Genomic DNA, 19,049 nt, shown 5'->3' on the forward strand with positions numbered 1-19,049 from the left:
ATCAGTCGATCTCTCTATTTCTTCCTGAGAGTTCATGCCCTCATCGCCCTTCATCATACGTACATCATTATTAAAAATACATCATCTGATCATCTAGAATAATCTGATCTTAATGAACAGAGAACGAAATACAATCACCCCAAAAATCAGACAGCAGAACGAATACTAAAGCTATTATACAGAACACTGTATTTCAGGGGTGTTTAAACTTTAGAGTGGATCGTATTTTACCCTGTTCCACTAACACAATGCAAGTCCAAGGTTCCAATTCAGTGGTTTCAGAAGCATCTTGTTGATGTTGATACGACTGGTCTAGTTTATGGATGAATGGAGCAACGTTCGTTCAAAATATCTTCCCTCAGTTGGTGTTCTGGAGATGTCTAACACTCTTAGGGTTTTAACTTTACCCCTCGGTCCATCCTAATATCCATCGTTCCAGCCTTCTCTTTGCATAGGTCTGTGTAAACTTTCCATTATCCATCCTCATGAACCATGGCTTTATACAACTCTCCATCCATCTATCTTCAGTATCTCTCCATCCTGTTGCTGCTTCATCCATCAGTGCTGTGTAGTGCATTAATCCGGAGCACGGTGGAGCAGAGATCTTCATTCAGATCTATTTCTAGAGCTCTGAGTTCTAAGTATCTTCATATACTGAATATTTCATAATAACTGAGTTTTCTAAATCCACACTGCACACAAGAACACTTATATACAATTAAAAAACAACAAACCAGTATGAATGTCAAATAAAAGGTAAACAAAGTGACAGGAACAGATCTAATCGTGAAGGACACAAACTAGCAGTTCTACTGCACTGTGGATAACAGAGAGAACAGAGAGACGGGGGTTCCATAATTCAGTGACTGTATCGTCAATCCATCCATCCATCCATCCATCCTTCCATCAGTCTGTTTATCCATCCATCTATTCATCCATCCATCCATCCATCTATTCATCCATGCATCCATCAGTCTGTTTATCCATCCATCCTTCAATCAGTCTATTCATCCATCTATAAATCATCCATCTATAAATCATCCATCCATCCATGTATCCATGCATTAATTCCTCCGTTCTCTGACTTGTGGAGGTGATGTTGAGACTGTACAGTTGAAAGTGGACAACAGTGACTGATCCGAGTTATAATCTCACCTCCATTCATCACTAAATATCAAACGTTATCAGATTATACTAATCAGATTCTGAGGTCCGAGCTTCATGGTGACTATAGAGCTCAGAAAGATCTAGAACCTTACGGTAACATATTGTAAATTCTGATTTTATTTTATGGTATTTTCTAAGGTACTGAATTATTGATCAGAAGGTCATTGCTTTATGCCCCACGCCGCTTTTGGGCCGCTGACGGAGGCTGATGTATTCGCTCATGGTTTCAAGTCACTTTGGATTACGGCATCTGCTAAAAATGCATGTAAATGAATTTCTTTTTAATGTGCCAGGAACTCTAACTAATTCGATATGAAAATCTCTGATGAAGGTGGAGGAAGATTAGAACTTATCTCTAGTCACTTCCACACGTTTATCAGACGAACGAAGAGAATCCGGCGATGGGTGGGCGTGGCGTCGGGGGTGTCGCCAGGCTGCTGGGAGGGCGCGGCGTGGCGGACGGTGCCAGGCTGCTGGGAGGGCGCGGCGTGGCGGACGGGGCCAGGCTGCTGGGAGGGCGCGGCGTGGCGGACGGGGCCAGGCTGCTGGGAGGGCGCGGCATTGCGGACGGTGCCAGGCTGCTGGGAGGGCGCGGCGTGGCGGACGGTGCCATGCTGCTGGGTGGTCGGTACAGGGTGGGGTGGCCAGAACTCTGCTGCATCGGAGTGGGAGTCCGACTGCCCTTGGGTCTGAAGAGGCACTGAGGTTCAGCCTGGGCGGGGCTAGGGGGAGTAGCAGGAGACGAGGCGGGAACCGTAGTCGAGGCGGGGGCGGGTTCCATAGGTTCCGATTGGCTGTAGGTGAAGGGCGGGGCTCTGGAGATTCCCTTCTGCTGTCGACGCCACGAGTTGTAGTAGGTGGGATCGCTGATGTAGTGATTGACGAATGAGTGAGTCTGGTTCTGTAGGTTAGTGTCCGCCTCGCCCTCACTGTCACTGCCCTGAGAGAGAGAGAGAGGGAGAGAGAGAGAGAGAGAGAGAGAGAGAGAGAGAGAGAGAGAGAGCAAAAAAGATTGAGAGAGACATTAATCATTCATTCATTGTCTGTTTCACCTTCGCTTTATCCTGCTCAGGGTCTGATTCTTTGGCCAAAGTGCAGGAAACACCCTGGTCAGGTCACCAGTCCATCACTGGGCAAACACACTCATACCTAGGGCAATTTCTTAGTAGCCCCAATAGTGCATGTCTTTGGACTGTGGGAGGAATCCAGAGCACCTGGAGTACACAGAAAGGACCCGGACCGCTCCACCTGGGAATCGAACCCAAGGGCCTTCTTGCTATGAGGCGACAGTGCTAAATATCCGACTCCTGTATGCTTTTATATGGTAGTTAGGAACAGTGCCTCCTGCTGGCCAGACTTTGAACGATCAGTTTTACCTCATGCTGAAATACTAGCAGGTATATTTCACTGTATGTTACCTGCGATTCAGAAGGTTCAGATTTTTTCTCGGTCAGGCTGCAGGTCTCTTCTTTAATGATATCGCTGTACTTGGTGTTGATGTCTTCGTCTGAGTAGTGCAGACTACCGGGACTTGGTCTGGGTGGGGACCTACGTGCATAAATGAAAGCATAAACATAAAGAAAAAGAACATGTGCACAGTTAAGAATATCTGAATACGAACCCAACCAGGCAGACCAAAATCAGAAAGGGTGCACAAACTTTTTCCTAACTCTGACTGACCTGGTGTAGATGCAGTTCTTCCTGTTGAAGGAGTTTTTCACAGACAGGTGACGGTTATTGAGCTCCAGCGTGGGGAATCGACCCTCATCCAGACCCATAATGTCTCCATGGGTCAGCGTGGTACAGTTCGGACCGTTACCTACCAAACACACAGGGTTCAGGGTAAGACTGATGAATGCACTCATGATATATGTATAAGTATATTTATGAATATGGACATACCCAACTCCTTCTTGGAGTATTTCTTGCTCTGTCCTTTGATGATAAGGATGAAGACCAGCAGGAGGATGAAGATGAGTCCAACTAATGCCATCACCACCAGAAACCACCACTCCTCGTAGAATGGTGCCACCTTGTGGGCTGGAAGTGAAGCAACACATGAGCAACACACACGTCCATACATCTGACCATCCATTTGTCTACACATTGTCCTTCCATCCACCAGTCTGTCTGGTGCTTTGTCTATACAATCATCCACCAATCCATCCATCCATTCACCCATCCATCCATCCATCCATGCACCAATCAATCGATTCATTCACCCATCCAGGCACCAATCAACCCATTCACCCATTCATGCACTAATCCATCCATCCATCCACCTATGCACCAATCCATCACTTTACCCAACCATCCACCAATCCATCCAGGCACCAATCAATCAATCAATCAATCAATCAACCAATCAATCAATCCATCCATCTACCAATCCATCCATCCATCCATTCACCCATCCATGCACCAATCCATCACTTCACCCAACCATCCACCAATCCATCCAGGCACCAATCAATCCATCCACCCATCCATCCATCCATCCATCCATTCATCCATATCTGCAGTAACCTGAAACAGAAGGAGAAGGTTGGCTTGGAGATCCATATCCATAATCATTAACTCCGATGATTCGGAAGTCATAGCTGACTCCCTGCTTTAGTATGTCCATGCTGAAGGTGTATGAGGTCACTTCCTTTGGAATATCCTTGATCAAAATGTCCCACAAACCTTCATCTGTAACGTTAAAAAATAGACAATTCTGTTCAGTTCTTTATATTTTACACTGAATCAGTCTCAACACTCCACAACTGATCTAGAACTAGAACTTAGTTATATCAGCTATACACGTTATACCCAGAGTACATGGAACAGTGGTCAGTTTAATAGGGTCAGAAACAAAACCTTCCAACTATCAGCTTATGGTGTGAAAAATGATGTCTGGATGGTTGGATTCGATCCAAGCGCTTCTTCTAAAGATTCATACAGCTATTCCCCTAGTGATTCCTTCAGCGATTCATTCCGTGAGTCTTTTAGTGAGTCAAGTAGCGACCAATTCATCAAGTGATTCATCCAGTGATTCTACAGAGTTGTTGGATTTATCTAGTCCATCCAGTGTATTTATTCTGTGATAAATTCAGCATTCATCCAGTGATTCATTTTGCAAATTATTCAGTAATTCATTTAGCGATTCATCCACTGATTCATCCACTGATTCATCCTGTATTTGTACATGTTCTGAGAAACATCACACCAGTTTAACAGAGGTCTTACCTGAGGGTCTGGCCTCAATGACATATCTGGATATGGGGGCCCGTCCAGGATCTCCACTGGTCCAGTGTATAGTCAGGGTGGAGCCGTAACGAGAGATGAACGGTTCACCAGGGGGCCCCGGAGCACCTAAACACGAAGGTCAACCATTTCTTTCAAAGTACACGACATAATGTACATATGTGCACCCAAAATACCCCCCCCCCCCCCCCCCCCAAACTAAACATCGTACCACAAGGATGAAAGTTATAACTAGTAAAAAGAAAAAACAGCAATTTTATTGGTTTACATCACAAAATTCGGCATTATAACGGGTATGTAGACTTTTATGCACTGTATTAATGTATGTGTGGCCTGTGGGACTAAGTTTTGACCCCTGCTGCATCCATCTGTGCCCCAGTGGGTAAAAAACCACCAATATAAACCGTGTACAGTAACCCTAGGATAATAACTTAAAGTTAGTTGATAAAATGATAACTGGGGTTCTGGTACTGAGAGAAATAGGACACAGACCTTCTCCAGGTCCAGTGGTGATATTAGCCTCAACATCAGGTCCATAGATGAAGGTTTTGGCGCGAAGACGGAAGTTGTAGGTGACTCCATCGACCAGGTCTTTGACTTTCAGCCACAGGGGGGCGTTTCCCTTCACATCCACCGTCACTATCTTACTTACACCTGAACAGGAGGGTCAGTTGTGGTATAACAAAACCAATCACAGATCAAAATGCTTCTTCTGTAGATATTCAAGATACTGACCATCGATAGGGGTGCAGGGTTCGTAGATGAGGCGGTACCCGTCAATGATGCCGTTAGGAAAGACCGGCCGTCCCCAGGATACGTTCACCGAGGTGGTGGTGAGCTCACTGAAGTGGATAAAACTGGGAGCACTGGGAGCTGAGAGAAAGCAAGTGCACAGTATAAGTTACCTTACTGGTATTATTTCCATATATAGTTGTTGCCAATCCAAGAAAATAAAAACAAACAAATATTAATATTTTGTGATTATAACAGGTTGTAATGTATCAAACATGCTTTCAGTGTCCAAACATAAACAATCTAAAACATTAGGTAGCATTAGTTCTCCCTCACACACACCAGTACTGAGAACTTTATACAATGCTGCTCTTCAGTACTTGTGTATGTGAAATATGGTGGAGGTTTTTAGCCTATAGTAATATACTGTAGGTACCTGCTTGTTGAGTGCGCCCCCTGGTGGGAGAGCTGCGTGGTCCGTCTCCGGCAGCGTTAAACGGAGCGACGCTGACCAAATAGGTGGTGAAACCAGTCAGGTTTTTCAGTTTCACCCCTCTGTCGGGCAGGAAGAGAGTCTTCAGCTTCTCCGTTTCGTTCTTACGCTCGTACTCCCAAAAATACACCTGGTACAACAGCGCAACGACAACGGTGAGAATGTCGTGCTCCAATGTGACTGTTTTTAGTCAGTGGTGGTACTAGCTATGGGTACACATTTGATTGCTGTAATATATCAGTGTGGGTGTTGCAGGAACTCTGTATAAATGTAGCTTAGCGTATGAACTCCTCTGACCTTGTATCCCTGTATATCTCCATTCTGTGTGTCCACAGGAGGCGGCTCCCAGGTCACGTCCAGCTGAGTGGCGGTGGCTGACTGGACAGCAACGTTTTGGGGAGGAGCTGTGGGCACTGTGAAAAGTAATCGGTGGAGATCAAAAGAATGCTAATTAATCACCTGGTCAGTCTGTCTGTCTATCTATCTATCTATCTATCTATCTATCTATCTATCTATCTATCTATCTATCTATCTATCTATCTATCTGTCTGTCTGTCTGTCTGTCTGTATATCTGTCTGTATATCTATCTGTCTGTCTGTCTGTCTGTCTGTCTATCAGTCTATCTATCTATCTGTCTGTCTATCTATCTGTCTGTCTGTAATTTGACTCACCTGCTTCTCCCACAAACACTTCCTGTGGGGAGCTGATTGGTCCTTCACCGACTGCATTATAAACACTCATTCTGATCTCGTATCGCTTATGTTTACTCAGTTCTGTAACACACACACACACACGTCCGTATTATAATTTACAGTATAGAGCTACAACATCAAAGGGCATTCCCTAAACTGTTACCATACATTTGCATTGGTAAAGGTTGTATAGCCTTGTTAGTATCTTGTGATTCATAACTGCAGACTGTTTCTGTTACTGCTCCTGAGTCCAGTGTGCTTTAGACAATGAATCTCAGGCTTGTGTGTATGTTAGTTCCACAGGCAGTTTAGAACTCTGTAGTGAGTGCTGTAATCGAATGGCTCAACATTTCCACTTAACGCTGTACGCTTCCGAATTTACACCCCTTAACATCGGGTGTGGCTTAAATAGCAGAATTTACTAATCAGTAGAATAACCCACATACATTTGATTAAATAATGCATCATCATGTTTGTATTGAAGTAAACTGGAGACGTACTGGTGAGCTGGTACTGGTTGAGAGAAGAATCACTGAGGTTCGTCACGCTGTAGGGATCTGTAGGGAAGAACATCGATCTTTATTATAATACACAGGTACTCAGGTACAGGTAGGAACACCAGACTGCACTCTATAATGATTTATGATTGAATTATGTGTGTATAATTACAGGCGAACTCGCTCCAGCCGGATCGTTTGTTGATGTTGTGGAGGTTTAAGGATCTCAGTCGGTCGTAAATGAGCTCTCGGTATCGAATACGGAACCCGAGCAGAATGCCGTTGATCTTCTCCTCCGCCGGAGCCTGAAACACCGACATACATGAAACACTGACACGCCTTTTTTTCCCTTTTCCTCCCAGTTTAAACTGGGAAGTGTTTTTGCACCTTGAAGGCTAAAACAGAGAGGATGAGAAGGAGCTTTTCCCCCCACAAGCTATTGGGTCCTGTCTATATTTACATTTTAACACATATAGATTTCTATCTATATAAAGATCACTACCTCACACAACAGGAGGAGAGCAGAATTAGTGAGATGTCGGTACCTGCCAGCGGATCAGAACAGACGTGGTGGTGTGAGGCGTAACAGAGAGGATGATGGGAGCTTCATCAGGAACTAAACAGAGCAAAGGATTACACATTATCTTCTGTACTGAGGTGAAATCTGAACATCGTGTCTATTTATTTTATTAATTCCTCAGCACTTTGAGCACTTTATTAGGAACACTACGCTAATACTAGGTAAGCTGCTGGAATTTCTTTTAAATTGTGGATATAAAAAAAGCACATGGTGAGCAGCATCATGACTGACTGATATTAACACGCCCAAAGTGTACCAAGACAGGGTGGATCTAAGGATTCCTGTTGCTGGTGCAAAGATTCATCAGACCAGGCTTACATTTTGCAGTCATCGACTGTCCAGTTTTGGTGAACCTTTGCCCACCACCACAGCCTGATGTGGTCATGCTTTCTGGTTCATGGAGTGAGTGTTTGGGTTGTAGGGTGGACCGAGTAGCTGGCGACCACATGTCTTTTCTATTCGATTTTCAAATCATGATTTGGTTTGTTTGAATAGTTTCGCTCATTTTACTTTACTATGTGAGGTTAGAGGTTCTGTCATGAGGCGTTCACCACCATGTGACAAAAGGATCATCAGTCAATCACTTACATAATATCAATTCAAATCAGTCACACAATTTATAAACAATCCGTTCGTTAATGATGGTGATTCTGCATCTGCACTACCCTCACTTAACATAAAAATGTTATCATGTATATTTAAGCTGAGTAAAAGATGTAATCAGTAAGTGGTCAGTATTTATTCAGTATTCAGTACCGTCCTGCAGCGTGGTGACAGCTTCACTCTCCTCACTGTAATCACTGTCTCCAATATCATTAGTGGCCTTCACACGGAACTGGTACGATGTGAACGGCTTCAGTCTGAAACCACAAACACACAGACAGGAAATTTTCAACCTAATAAATTCATCATTTTATATTATTAACTATTAAACACTCACTCACATTAAATATTCAGATTGTTTATTCACATGAATTGTCGACATTAAATATGTACATTAATTACATTTTAGGATAAAAACAAATCATAATCTGCAATGGATGTAAGATCTGAGACTTTTTTCTGCAACAGGTCAACCATCTTCTAATCTCAGTTTATTGGAACCTTGTGGTACCTGGATCCTACTGACATGCATTTACATTTTCAGTGTCTACCAGACGCCTTTATCCAAAGCGACTTACAGTACTAATACAGTATACAATCTGAGCAATTGAGGGTTAAGGGCCTTGCTCAAGGGCCCAACAGCAGCTTGAACCATCGACCTTCTGAGTACTAGTCTAGTACCCTAACCAGTAGGCTACGGCTTGCCCATCCAATCAGTAAAAGTTAAATGAGTAAAATCAAAACCACAGCACTGGAGTGGGCAGGTCTAAAACACTAGCGCATCACCAGAAAGAGCCAGGTTCGAGTCTCAGTGGTACCATGGGCCTGGCTGCGTGCGTTACAGACACATTTGGGCGGGTCTGAGGGTAATAATGAGTATGGTGAATCTCCTCCTTGGGTCCTACTGTCTGGCTGAGGTGTCAGTATGAGTGGTGGAGGAATACTCAAGCGTAGTGTGTTCCTCACCTGACTATCTGGTGAAAATAAGGTGTGTGTGTGTGTGTGTGTGGGGGGGGGGGGGGGGGGGGGGGGGTAGGGTTAGAGTACTGGACCAGTATAGGAAAGTTACTGGTTTCACTTTCACAGTTGGGCCCCTTAAACCTTAAATAATAACCAATCAAATAACACAATCAGTACCTGTCCACGGTGTAGGGCGTGGCCTCGTGATTAACGGACGCCGACTGCACGGTCCAGTTCTGATCCGGAAGTTCTCGCACCTGGACCGTGTAATATCTGACCGGAGACAGGCCGTCGCTACCTGGTTCCCAGGACAACAGCACGCTGCGCGCGCGGACGCTCTCCTGTGGGACGGCGGGATGCCGAGGAGGCTGCGGCCGTGCTAAAGGTCAACCGAACAAATCAAAATCAAAATAAAGAACTTTACTTTCATTCAGATGCTGTCGGATGCGGTTTCCACGGTTACCTCTCTTCTCCGTGGTGACCACCAGGGCCTCGGCGGCCTCGCCCCATCCTTTGCGCGTCTGAGCCGTGATGCTGAAGACGTACACCGATTCCGGTTTGAGCGTGTTCACCGCGTACTGGCGGGTGCTCGGGTTCAGCATGTCCACCGTCGCCGCGTTGCTATTGGTCGAGTTCAGACGGTGCGTAATCTGATAGGCTGGAGAGAAGACAGGACATATTATACACCAGGGTGTGTCAGTCTGGGATTTATTTACCCAGAGCCAAAGGGATGTACACAAGTTTGTCTGAGTTTAAAGAACATCACTACTGGACTCTGGAGCAGTAAAAACACTGAGTGCCAGTTTTGCCCGGGAAACGAGCAATCACAGGGGTGTTTCTGATGGTTTGGGCACCCAGGGATCCCTCAGAAGGGGCTGAAATGTGTGTCTGGGCTGATGGGAGTTACCCCCATGACACAGTGACACAAAATGAGATGAATTAACAGTGCAACTTCTGTACATGTAAACAGAATGAGCGACTCTTACCGAGGATGATGCCGTTGGGCTGTGCTGGAGATTGCCAGATCAACCTCACTGAAGTGGTTCGAACCTCCGGAAACAAAATGCCAACAGGAGGTCCTGGCACTGCAAAAAACGCACACAAAAATGTAAACGGTAGGTAAGCTTTAGTGAAACAGACACCGAAACACGCCAACGTTAATCAACGCTCCAATCTGAGAGCTGGTAATGAAGGTAACATAAGTGAGGCAGCAGGTGATTGGTGCTGGCATGCCTACCATCATCGAGGGTGCGCTCCAGGATGGCCGGAGTGGACGGTCGCCCGTCTCCGATGCGCGTGAACGCTAAGACCTGAATATGATACAGGACGTACTTCCCCAAACCGGTCAGCTCCACGCCGTGAGTGGTGTTTCCCTCCACCGTCCACAACCGAACAGCAGAGTCCGAATCCTTCTCCTTATACACCACCTACGAGGAAGGACATCAGAGATATATATATTATATATATTATCTACCATATGATATATGTAAAGATATATACAATATAAATGTAATAAATATTTCATTCTGGCACTCGGGTGGCACAGGTGCACGGGGTCAAATCCCCGGCGGTGCTATCAGCTGGTCGGGCGTCTACATACAGACAACTGGCTATGTCTAAGGAGGGGGGGGGCCCAGTATGTAAAGGGTGTAATGGATTAGTATCTTGTCTGTTGTGTGTAACTACATTGCGTCCAGTGATTACAGGGAACCTGGACCCACCAGACCTTGACCAGCAGAGGTAAAACATGTGAAGGTAAAATGTGAAGGTTCTGATGAACGGCTCTTGTGTTCATATTGCTCCTAGAGGATGTAGATGGTTATCATGCCATACATTGTGCTTCAGCACTCGGCATGGGCTTTATAGCTGAGCTGTTATTGCTACTAGACAGGAAATGAACTGGAAATGTGGCATCCTACAACAGTAGCACGTTAAGGAACCACAGTAGGAACCGTGATCGATTACACGGCTGTGTTATTGTTTAATGATGCTGATGAAGACCTTGTAGCCCAGGATCAGGCCGTTCCTGTCGGGTTCAGGAACCTCAGACCAGCGGACCAGGATGCCGCTGGAGGACGTGGAGAGGGCGGAGACGTTGGAGGGGCCGCAGGATGGAACTGCGGTGAGAGAGAAAGACGTTATCAGGATTTTGGAAGATTTTCTGAGCCCTCACACGCTGGAACCTGTCGCACAAAGAGGATTCTTACTGGATTCTCGGGTCCGTCCTCGGACAGGCAGACTCCAGGGTCCGGCCCCGATCCCGTTAACGGCCCGAACTTTGACTTCATATTCCGTCCATTCCTCCAAATCCTCGATGGTGAACTCCCTCTCCAGACGGTCCGGGATGACATGGCTCAGGACTTTGGCGTGACCCCCGATCCGACTGTACTGGACCTTGTACCCCACTGACTCTGGATTTCCGTTGTACTCCCACTCGGGCAGAGGCTGCGACACAGTTCAGATCAGAGTACAGGTGAAAAAGTATGTGAACCCTGTCTGCTGATGAGACAACTCTTCCTTTCATCTCTTTATCTGTATATAATGACGTTTATCTTTATGAAGTTGTGATTCATGTCGTACCACCCATCGGAGCCAGAGGCTGGTTTCACTGGCTGTGCGCAGGGTCACGTTGATGGGAGCCATGTCGGGCGGAGCCTGCAGGGTCTGGATCTTTCTGGAAGGTTGGCTGGGTGGACTCGTGCCCACGATGTTCACCTGGCGCATACGGAATCTGAAAGTGGCACCAAAGACAAATCACAGACTGGATGCTGTGATAAGTGGCTGTATAAACTGGTGGGATGGGTGGTGGATACGGTACCTGTAGAAGGTGTAGGGGTTGAGAGCGGGTATTTCCATCGACCGGACATCAGGTTCATTAGCCAGCTGGTGGACCATCAGCCAGTCCTCATTCTCACCAATAACACTGATCTAAGAGCAGAGCAGAGAAGTTCATGTTCCTCAGATCTTCCACTGTATTAGCAGTACTCAGGGGTCCAGGTTTTGTACTCCATAACGCATCTATTTATTGTAAAGAATCTAATAAACTCACCTGTGCCTCCACCTGCCAGCGAGAGATGGAGGTTTTCCCATCATAGCCGGGTTTGAACTGCAGGGTGACGGATCGAGACCCGATGTTGGAGATCGCCAGGTTTGTTGGAGGACCAGGAAGTTCTAAAGGTGTAAATCAGGTGAAAATCTACAGCCACTAGAGGCTATCACCAACCAAACATCATTATACAACTCTCAGATGAATGTCTAGCCTTAAAACCTTAGATCTGGTGGTTCTCCACCATCGTATCACTGATGTTGGACGTGAGACCCTGGGTCCTAATTACCATTCCATTTCATTCCAAAGGCATGGCCTGCTATGTTTGTGTTTGTGAACAATGTTGTGGAAAGAGAAATGTCAACTGAGAGTGTGTGTTTGTGTACCTGGTGGAACTCCGGACGAGATGGTGGAGGACGAGATCTGTCCGTGTCCTTTAGACGTCATGGCCGCTACCTCAATAGTGTAGGTGGTTAAAGCGGTGAGTCCGGTGACGCGGTACTCCAGGGTGACGTTGGGCAGGTAGTGGGTGACACGTGTGTTGGTTCGGTTGAACTCCTCCCACGAGATACGGTACCCTGCACGGAGACACGTGGGTGCAGTCAGACAGTATATTTATTATATTCCATTCACGTCTACTCAGATGTCTACATGATCTTGATTATCCAAGCTCCTCATTCTAGAACGGAAAGTGCAGCCACCCGAGGTAGAAATATCATTTCTGCTTTCTGTACCAGTGACCTGTAACCACAGACGCCAATTGTGGTGTGAAATAAATGTCGCAGAAGACTTCACCTGCAAACCGGGACTGTCAAACAATTCCTAATCCTGATCCCACCCCGGTGGTTCTCATGTTCATTTGTGGCATTTAGCAGAAGATTGTGTCCAAAAAAATCATATAATACAATTTGAGCAATTAAGGGTTAAGGGCCTTGTTCAGGGGCCCAACGGTGGCAACTTGATGCTGTAGAAGACTAGGCTCAAGAACATGATGCTGTAGAAGACTAGGCTTAAAAACATGATGCTGTAGAAGACTAGGGTTAAGAACATGATGCTGTAGAAGACTAGGGTTAAGAACATGATGCTGTAGAAGACTAGGGTTAAGAACATGATGCTGTAGAAGACTAGGCTTAAGAACATGATGCTGTAGAAGACTAGGCTCAAGAACATGATGCTGTAGAAGACTAGGCTTAAAAACATGATGCTGTAGAAGACTAGGGTTAAGAACATGATGCTGGGGCTGGGGCTTGAAACAGCAACCTTATGATTACTTCAGTGCCTTAACCAATGAGCTACCAGAGAACCCTCTGAGCCTTGGAGATGGAGGTGCTGATTCTTATCCATAATTTATCTAGATGGACGCTAAGGTTTGAAGGAACCAAGAGGACGTCATCATACCTCCAGAACTCCAGCCTGGACCGGACTCTGATATTCTGACTATAGAAAGATTTATATCTATGGATAAGAGAGAATAAATAAAATCACATTACCAGTGAGAACGCCGTTCTTCTCGTGAGGTTCTCTCCAACTGACTTTCAGGGACGTGTCCAGAATTCCAGTGAAACTCAGATGACCCACAGCACCAGGAGCTACACAGAGAAATAAAAATAATATTAAAAGCTTTATTCTCCAAGGTTTCTTTATGGGTGAGAACCTCTTGATGATCTTACTATCTTCATGGGTGTGTATTCTCTGGGCGGGGCTGCGTGGCCCATCCCCCGGTGTGGTGAAACACAGCACCGACGTGAAATACTCCGTGAATTTTTTAAGTCCGCCGACGAAGCCGACGTGAACGCTGTCCTGGAAATTCGGACGAACCGTGATCATCGTGAGCTCCTCCTCTTCCTGCCCCGCCTCCCACGCCAGGAGCTAAAGGAAGAGAAATGTTAAGTCTGATGTTCGCAGATCGGATTGATTCCCAGAATCCCATAGTGAGGAGTCTCACCTTGTATCCCTGGTTGATGCCGTTGATGAACTGAGGGTTGGGCGCGGTCCAGGTAAAACGGATACTGGTGGAGTTCACAGCTTCAACCTGAACGTTGCCTGGAGCCACAGTGGGAACTACAGGAGAAATAAATAGCTTTATTTTTATTTATTTACTACGTTTGTTGGCTTAAACTTCCCTAGCATTGTGTTCTTCAGCCTAGTCTTCTACAGCATCATGTTCTTAACCATAGTCTTCTACAGCATCTCACCTCCTTGTAGCGTCCACTCTGTTACTTTGTGGCTGTAGACGCCCAGTCCCGCTCCGTTATACGCTGCCACCTCGATCTCATAGTTGGTCCAGATGATCAGGTCCTCCAGAAGCAGGTTGGTGACCTCTGGATTGGTGAGGTTCTTGTACTGGATGTCTACTGGTAGACCTGTTAGACGGTACCTGGAACATTAAAGCACAGGAGAACATGAAGGACAGACGTGTGATCAGGTGATTTCTACTGAGTTAAATGTTGATGTTTGTTGCTGAATTGTGAGTGCATGATGGAAAATGCTGGTATTTGATGATAAGTTTTGTTTTACTGGCTTTGAAGGGTAAATGCTGGTGTTTGAAGGGTAAATGCTGGTGTTTAAGGGTAAATGCTGGTGTTTGAGGGTTAAATACTGGCGTTTAAGGGTAAATGCTGATGTTTGTGGGTAAATACTGGTGTTTGAAGAATAAATACTGGTGTTTAATGGTTAAATGCTGGTGTTTAAGGGTAATTGCTGTTGTTTGAGGGTAAATGCTGGTGTTTAAGGGTTAAATGCTGTTGTTTGAGGGTAAATGCTGGTGTTTGAAGGGTAAATACTGGTGTTTAAGGGTAAATGCTGGTGATTGATGGGCTAAGTCTTTCATTCAAGGTCACCCGACACAATGTCACTGTGTAATACCAACAACAACCAACAGAGGGAGACAATAAACAATCTTACCATCTCTTCTTTCTCTCTCTCTGTCATACTCTCCCTGTTTCACTCTCTGTGTCACTATTACATTCTCTCTCTCCCTCTCTCCCTCTCTCTCTCTCTCTCTCTCTCTCCCTCTCTCTCTCTCTCATGATAAATGAACCATATGGGCCCAAACGTTTGGCATAAATATTTATGTCTGCTGTGCCAGAAACAATCTGCAGTCTGTCATTGTTAAAGAGAGACTGGAGCGCTGAAACTTATAGCTCACACTTACTAAACCACAACGAGTGAGCGTAGAATACAGAAGTGAGAACAGAGCATAGAGTATAGGAGGATAGGAGTGAGTAAAGGGGTGAGTATAGAGTATATGAGTGTGTATATAATTTAAGAGTGAGTATAGAGTACGGGAGTATAGGAGTGAGTATAGAATATAGGAGTACAGGAGTAAGTATAGGGTATAAGAGTACAGAAGTGAATATATGAGTGAATACGGAGTATAGGAGTAAGTATAAGAGCGAGTATTGAAGTATAGGAGTAAATACAAGAGTATAGGAGTAAGTATAATAATCAGTATAAGAATGAGTATAAAAGTGAGTATAGGAGTGCGCATAGGAGTGAGTATGGGAATTTAGGAGTGAGTATAGAGTATAGGAGTGTGTAAAGGAACATATGAGTGAGTACAGGAATGAGTATAGTGTATAGAAGTGAGTATAAGAATATAGGAGTACATATAGGAGTGAATACAGGAGTATGAGAGTGAGTATAAGAATGAGTATAAAAGTGAGTATAGAAGTGAGTGTATAAGTATAGGAGTGAGTATAGGAGTATATGAGTGAGTATAGAGTATAGGATTGAGTATAGGAGTATAGGAGTGAATACAGGAGTATAGGAGTGAATACAGGAGTATAGGAGTGAGTATAGGAGTATAGGAGGGAATACAGGAGCATAGGAGTGAGTATAAGAGTGAGTAAAAGAATGAGTATAGAAGTGAGTATAGAAGGGAGTGTTTAAGTATATAAGTGAGTGCAAGAGTGAGTATAGAGTATAGGAGTGAATATAGGAGTGAGTATAGAGTATAGGAGTGAGTATAGGGTATAGAAGTATAGTATTGAGTATAGAGTATAGGAGTACAGTATTGATTATTGAGTATAGAAGCTAAGATCATTAAAGCAGATAAATAAATGATATATATTTCAGTTAGAGTGAGTATAGGAGTGAGTATAGTAGTATAGAGTATAGAGTATAGTATTGAGTATAGAGTATAGAAGCTAAGATCATCAAAGCAGATAAATAAATGCTATATATTTAAGTTGGAGTGAGTATAGGAGTGAGTATAGTAGTATAGAAGTATAGGAGTGAGTATAGTAGTATAGAGTATAGAAGTATAGTACTGAGTATAGAAGCTAAGATCATTAAAGCAGATAAATAAATGCTATATATTTAAGTTGGAGTGAGTATAGGAGTGAGTATAGTAGTATAGAAGTATAGGAGTGAGTATAGTAGTATAGAGTATAGAAGTATAGTACTGAGTATAGAAGCTAAGATCATTAAAGCAGATAAATAAATGCTATATATTTAAGTTGGAGTGACTGGACGACCCTGCTATAAAACAGCCGCTGTGACTGGACCTCAGTGTGAGTGAACAGTAGGTGGCGCTGTACCCACTCACCGTACGAGGTAGCCGAGCAGAGCCCCGTTCTGCTGGTTCTCGGGTGGAGGCTGCCACTGGATCATGATGGAGGAGTTGGTACGGCCACTGGCGATCACATTTTGGGGGGGTGCGCTGGGGGGCTCCTCGGGTAAAGAGACCCTGTGTGGTGAAGAGGGTTTAGATTTTACTGGAATGATGTTCAATGGCAGCTCCTGATTGTCCTAACTGTAATGACCATCCTGACCATAGTGACCATTCTGATCATCCTGACCATCCTGACCATGCTGACTTTCCTGAGCATCCTGATTGTTCTGACCAACCTGATTCTTACCATTTTGACCGTTCTGACCATCTTAAGCGTTCTGACCATCCTGACTTTCCTGAACGAATCCTGACTGATGATTCCTACCACCCTGACTGTCATGACCGTTCTGACCATCCTGACTGTCCTTAATGTCCTGGCTACCTGTCCTGACTGTCCAGACCACCCTGACCATGCTGACCATTCTGACTTTCCTGCACAGCCAGAAAGTTTTGGCCATTCTGACCATCCTGACTGTCCCGATGATTCTTACCACCCTGACCATTCTGACCGCTCTGATCATCCAGACTGTCCTTAATGTCCTGAATGTCCTGGCTACCTGACTACCTGTCCTAACCATCCTGACAATCCTAAGTGATCTGACCATTCTGACCATCCTGACTGTCTCGATGATTCTTACCATCCTGACCATTCCTACCGCTCTGATCATCCAGATTTGTCCCTAATGTCCTGACTACCTTGTCCTGATCGTCCTGACCATCCTGACCATCCTAAACGATCTGACCATTCTGACTTTCCTGACTGTACTGACTATCCTGACCATGCTTTCCTGACCATGCTGACCATCATGACTGCCCTGACTTTCTTGAGCATCCTCATTGTTTTGACCATTCTTACCTGTCCTGACTGCCCTGACCTGTCCTGACCGCCCTGACCATCCTGACTGTCCTGACCGCCCTGACCTGTCCTGACCGTATGATCAGTCGGCTGGTTCAGTTGGAGTTTTTATTATAAGTGATCGTGAATCTCTGGAGGTTCCCGGCTGCAGAAGTGAATTATTCCTCTATTGTTCAGCTCAGGATGAGAATGTCTGGATTTTTTATTTCTGCCTGTCTGCTTACGCATCTACACACACTGATTTATCACACACACACACACACACACACACACACACACACACACGCGCACACACACACACACACACACACACACACTTAATTTGACTTTCTTGTGCTCGATCACCGTTTTGGCATCTTTATTGTGCGGCTGTAATTATAATGCTTCAGTTTATAGGTAGGTGTGTGTGTGTGTGTGTGTGTGTGTGTGTGTGTGTGCACTCACCGCTGGGTCTCGGCGCTGAACGGACCCCGTCCCACATTGTTCTCGGCGCACAGATGGAACTGATAGGACCGGGCGGGAGTCAGTCCGCTCACCGTGAGCGCTGTTGAGTCTGGATCAACATCATCCATCAGGAGCATCCACGGAGCATCTGCACACACACACACACACATTTAAATTCAAACACACACACATTCGGGAGAACATGCAAAACCGTTCAACGTGGGAATCGAACCCACAACCCTTACAGTGATGAGCGCTTCACTCACTGTTCTCAGACACCTCCAGGACGTAGCGGATCAGAGGACTGTTCCCGTCGAAGGGTTTGGCCCAGGTCAGGTTGATAGCTCTCTTCTCCACGGAGCTCAGCACGGCGGCGGGGTTCTCCGGGGCGTGAGGCAGCTGCCTGCGTTACATCACACAGCCCCGTCCAATCAGAATTCTCAGGAGAACATGTCAAAGTCCGGTCCTAAATCTAAACCTTAATAAGCTTATTAAGAGTGGTATCTGACTCTTACATGATAGGTGATCATGATGATGATGAAAGTGTGTGTGTGTGTGTGTGTGTGTGTGTGTTGTTTCCTAATTCTTCATCACTGATGATGAGGGTACAGCCGCTCCAGTACAACTCCTCTGTGCCCGTATAAGAATGATACCCGAGTCTTATATGAAAGGTGATGATGATGATAGTGATGATGATGAAAGTGTGTGTGTGTGTGTGTGTGTAGTTTCCTAATTCTTCATCACTGATGATGAGGGTACAGCCGCTCCAGTACGACTCCTCTGTGCCCATATAAAAAATGATACCCGAGTCTTACATAAGTGATCATGATGATGATGATGAAGATAAAAGTGTGTGTGTGTGTGTGTGTAGTTTCCTAATTCTTCATCACTGATGATGAGGGTACAGCCACTCCAGGACGACTCCTCTGTGCCCGTATAAGAATGGTACCTGACTCTTACATGAAAGGTGATGACGATGATGATGATGAAGATAAAAGTGTGTGTGTGTGTGTGTGTGTAGTTTCCTAATTCCTCATCACTGATGATGAGGGTACAGCCACTCCAGGACGACTCCTCTGTGCCCGTATAAGAATGGTACCTGATGCTTACATGAACG

The 19,049-nt window shown here is 45.2% G+C and overlaps 2 protein-coding genes across 4 annotated transcripts in view; one reads left to right on the forward strand and one right to left on the reverse strand.

Annotated features, from left to right (window-relative positions):
- The window catches only part of rpl38 (ribosomal protein L38), a 302,538-nt gene that overhangs the window by 214,825 nt on the left and 68,664 nt on the right, over positions 1 to 19,049 (forward strand). The window lies entirely within an intron of this gene.
- Positions 1,544 to 19,049, reverse strand: part of LOC134321680 (protein sidekick-2-like) — a 34,496-nt gene continuing 16,990 nt past the window's right edge. The window contains exons 13-45 of the mRNA XM_063003485.1: positions 18,199 to 18,335; positions 17,933 to 18,080; positions 16,567 to 16,707; positions 14,213 to 14,394; positions 13,963 to 14,078; positions 13,688 to 13,886; positions 13,508 to 13,606; positions 12,404 to 12,595; positions 12,021 to 12,142; positions 11,790 to 11,899; positions 11,552 to 11,702; positions 11,179 to 11,416; positions 10,973 to 11,088; positions 10,209 to 10,398; positions 9,958 to 10,056; positions 9,435 to 9,629; positions 9,149 to 9,350; positions 8,165 to 8,268; positions 7,374 to 7,444; positions 7,001 to 7,133; positions 6,832 to 6,888; positions 6,311 to 6,412; positions 5,936 to 6,051; positions 5,582 to 5,768; positions 5,149 to 5,286; positions 4,906 to 5,067; positions 4,396 to 4,521; positions 3,694 to 3,858; positions 3,070 to 3,207; positions 2,848 to 2,986; positions 2,586 to 2,715; positions 1,773 to 2,107; positions 1,544 to 1,673 (exon numbers count right to left, since the gene is read on the reverse strand). Of these exons, the coding sequence (XP_062859555.1) occupies positions 1,544 to 1,673; positions 1,773 to 2,107; positions 2,586 to 2,715; positions 2,848 to 2,986; positions 3,070 to 3,207; positions 3,694 to 3,858; positions 4,396 to 4,521; positions 4,906 to 5,067; positions 5,149 to 5,286; positions 5,582 to 5,768; positions 5,936 to 6,051; positions 6,311 to 6,412; positions 6,832 to 6,888; positions 7,001 to 7,133; positions 7,374 to 7,444; positions 8,165 to 8,268; positions 9,149 to 9,350; positions 9,435 to 9,629; positions 9,958 to 10,056; positions 10,209 to 10,398; positions 10,973 to 11,088; positions 11,179 to 11,416; positions 11,552 to 11,702; positions 11,790 to 11,899; positions 12,021 to 12,142; positions 12,404 to 12,595; positions 13,508 to 13,606; positions 13,688 to 13,886; positions 13,963 to 14,078; positions 14,213 to 14,394; positions 16,567 to 16,707; positions 17,933 to 18,080; positions 18,199 to 18,335 (4,870 nt within the window). The remainder of the gene's footprint in view (positions 1,674 to 1,772; positions 2,108 to 2,585; positions 2,716 to 2,847; positions 2,987 to 3,069; positions 3,208 to 3,693; positions 3,859 to 4,395; positions 4,522 to 4,905; positions 5,068 to 5,148; positions 5,287 to 5,581; positions 5,769 to 5,935; positions 6,052 to 6,310; positions 6,413 to 6,831; positions 6,889 to 7,000; positions 7,134 to 7,373; positions 7,445 to 8,164; positions 8,269 to 9,148; positions 9,351 to 9,434; positions 9,630 to 9,957; positions 10,057 to 10,208; positions 10,399 to 10,972; positions 11,089 to 11,178; positions 11,417 to 11,551; positions 11,703 to 11,789; positions 11,900 to 12,020; positions 12,143 to 12,403; positions 12,596 to 13,507; positions 13,607 to 13,687; positions 13,887 to 13,962; positions 14,079 to 14,212; positions 14,395 to 16,566; positions 16,708 to 17,932; positions 18,081 to 18,198; positions 18,336 to 19,049) is intronic.

Source organism: Trichomycterus rosablanca, chromosome 10 (assembly GCF_030014385.1).
Source record: "Trichomycterus rosablanca isolate fTriRos1 chromosome 10, fTriRos1.hap1, whole genome shotgun sequence".
NCBI lineage: Eukaryota > Metazoa > Chordata > Actinopteri > Siluriformes > Trichomycteridae > Trichomycterus > Trichomycterus rosablanca.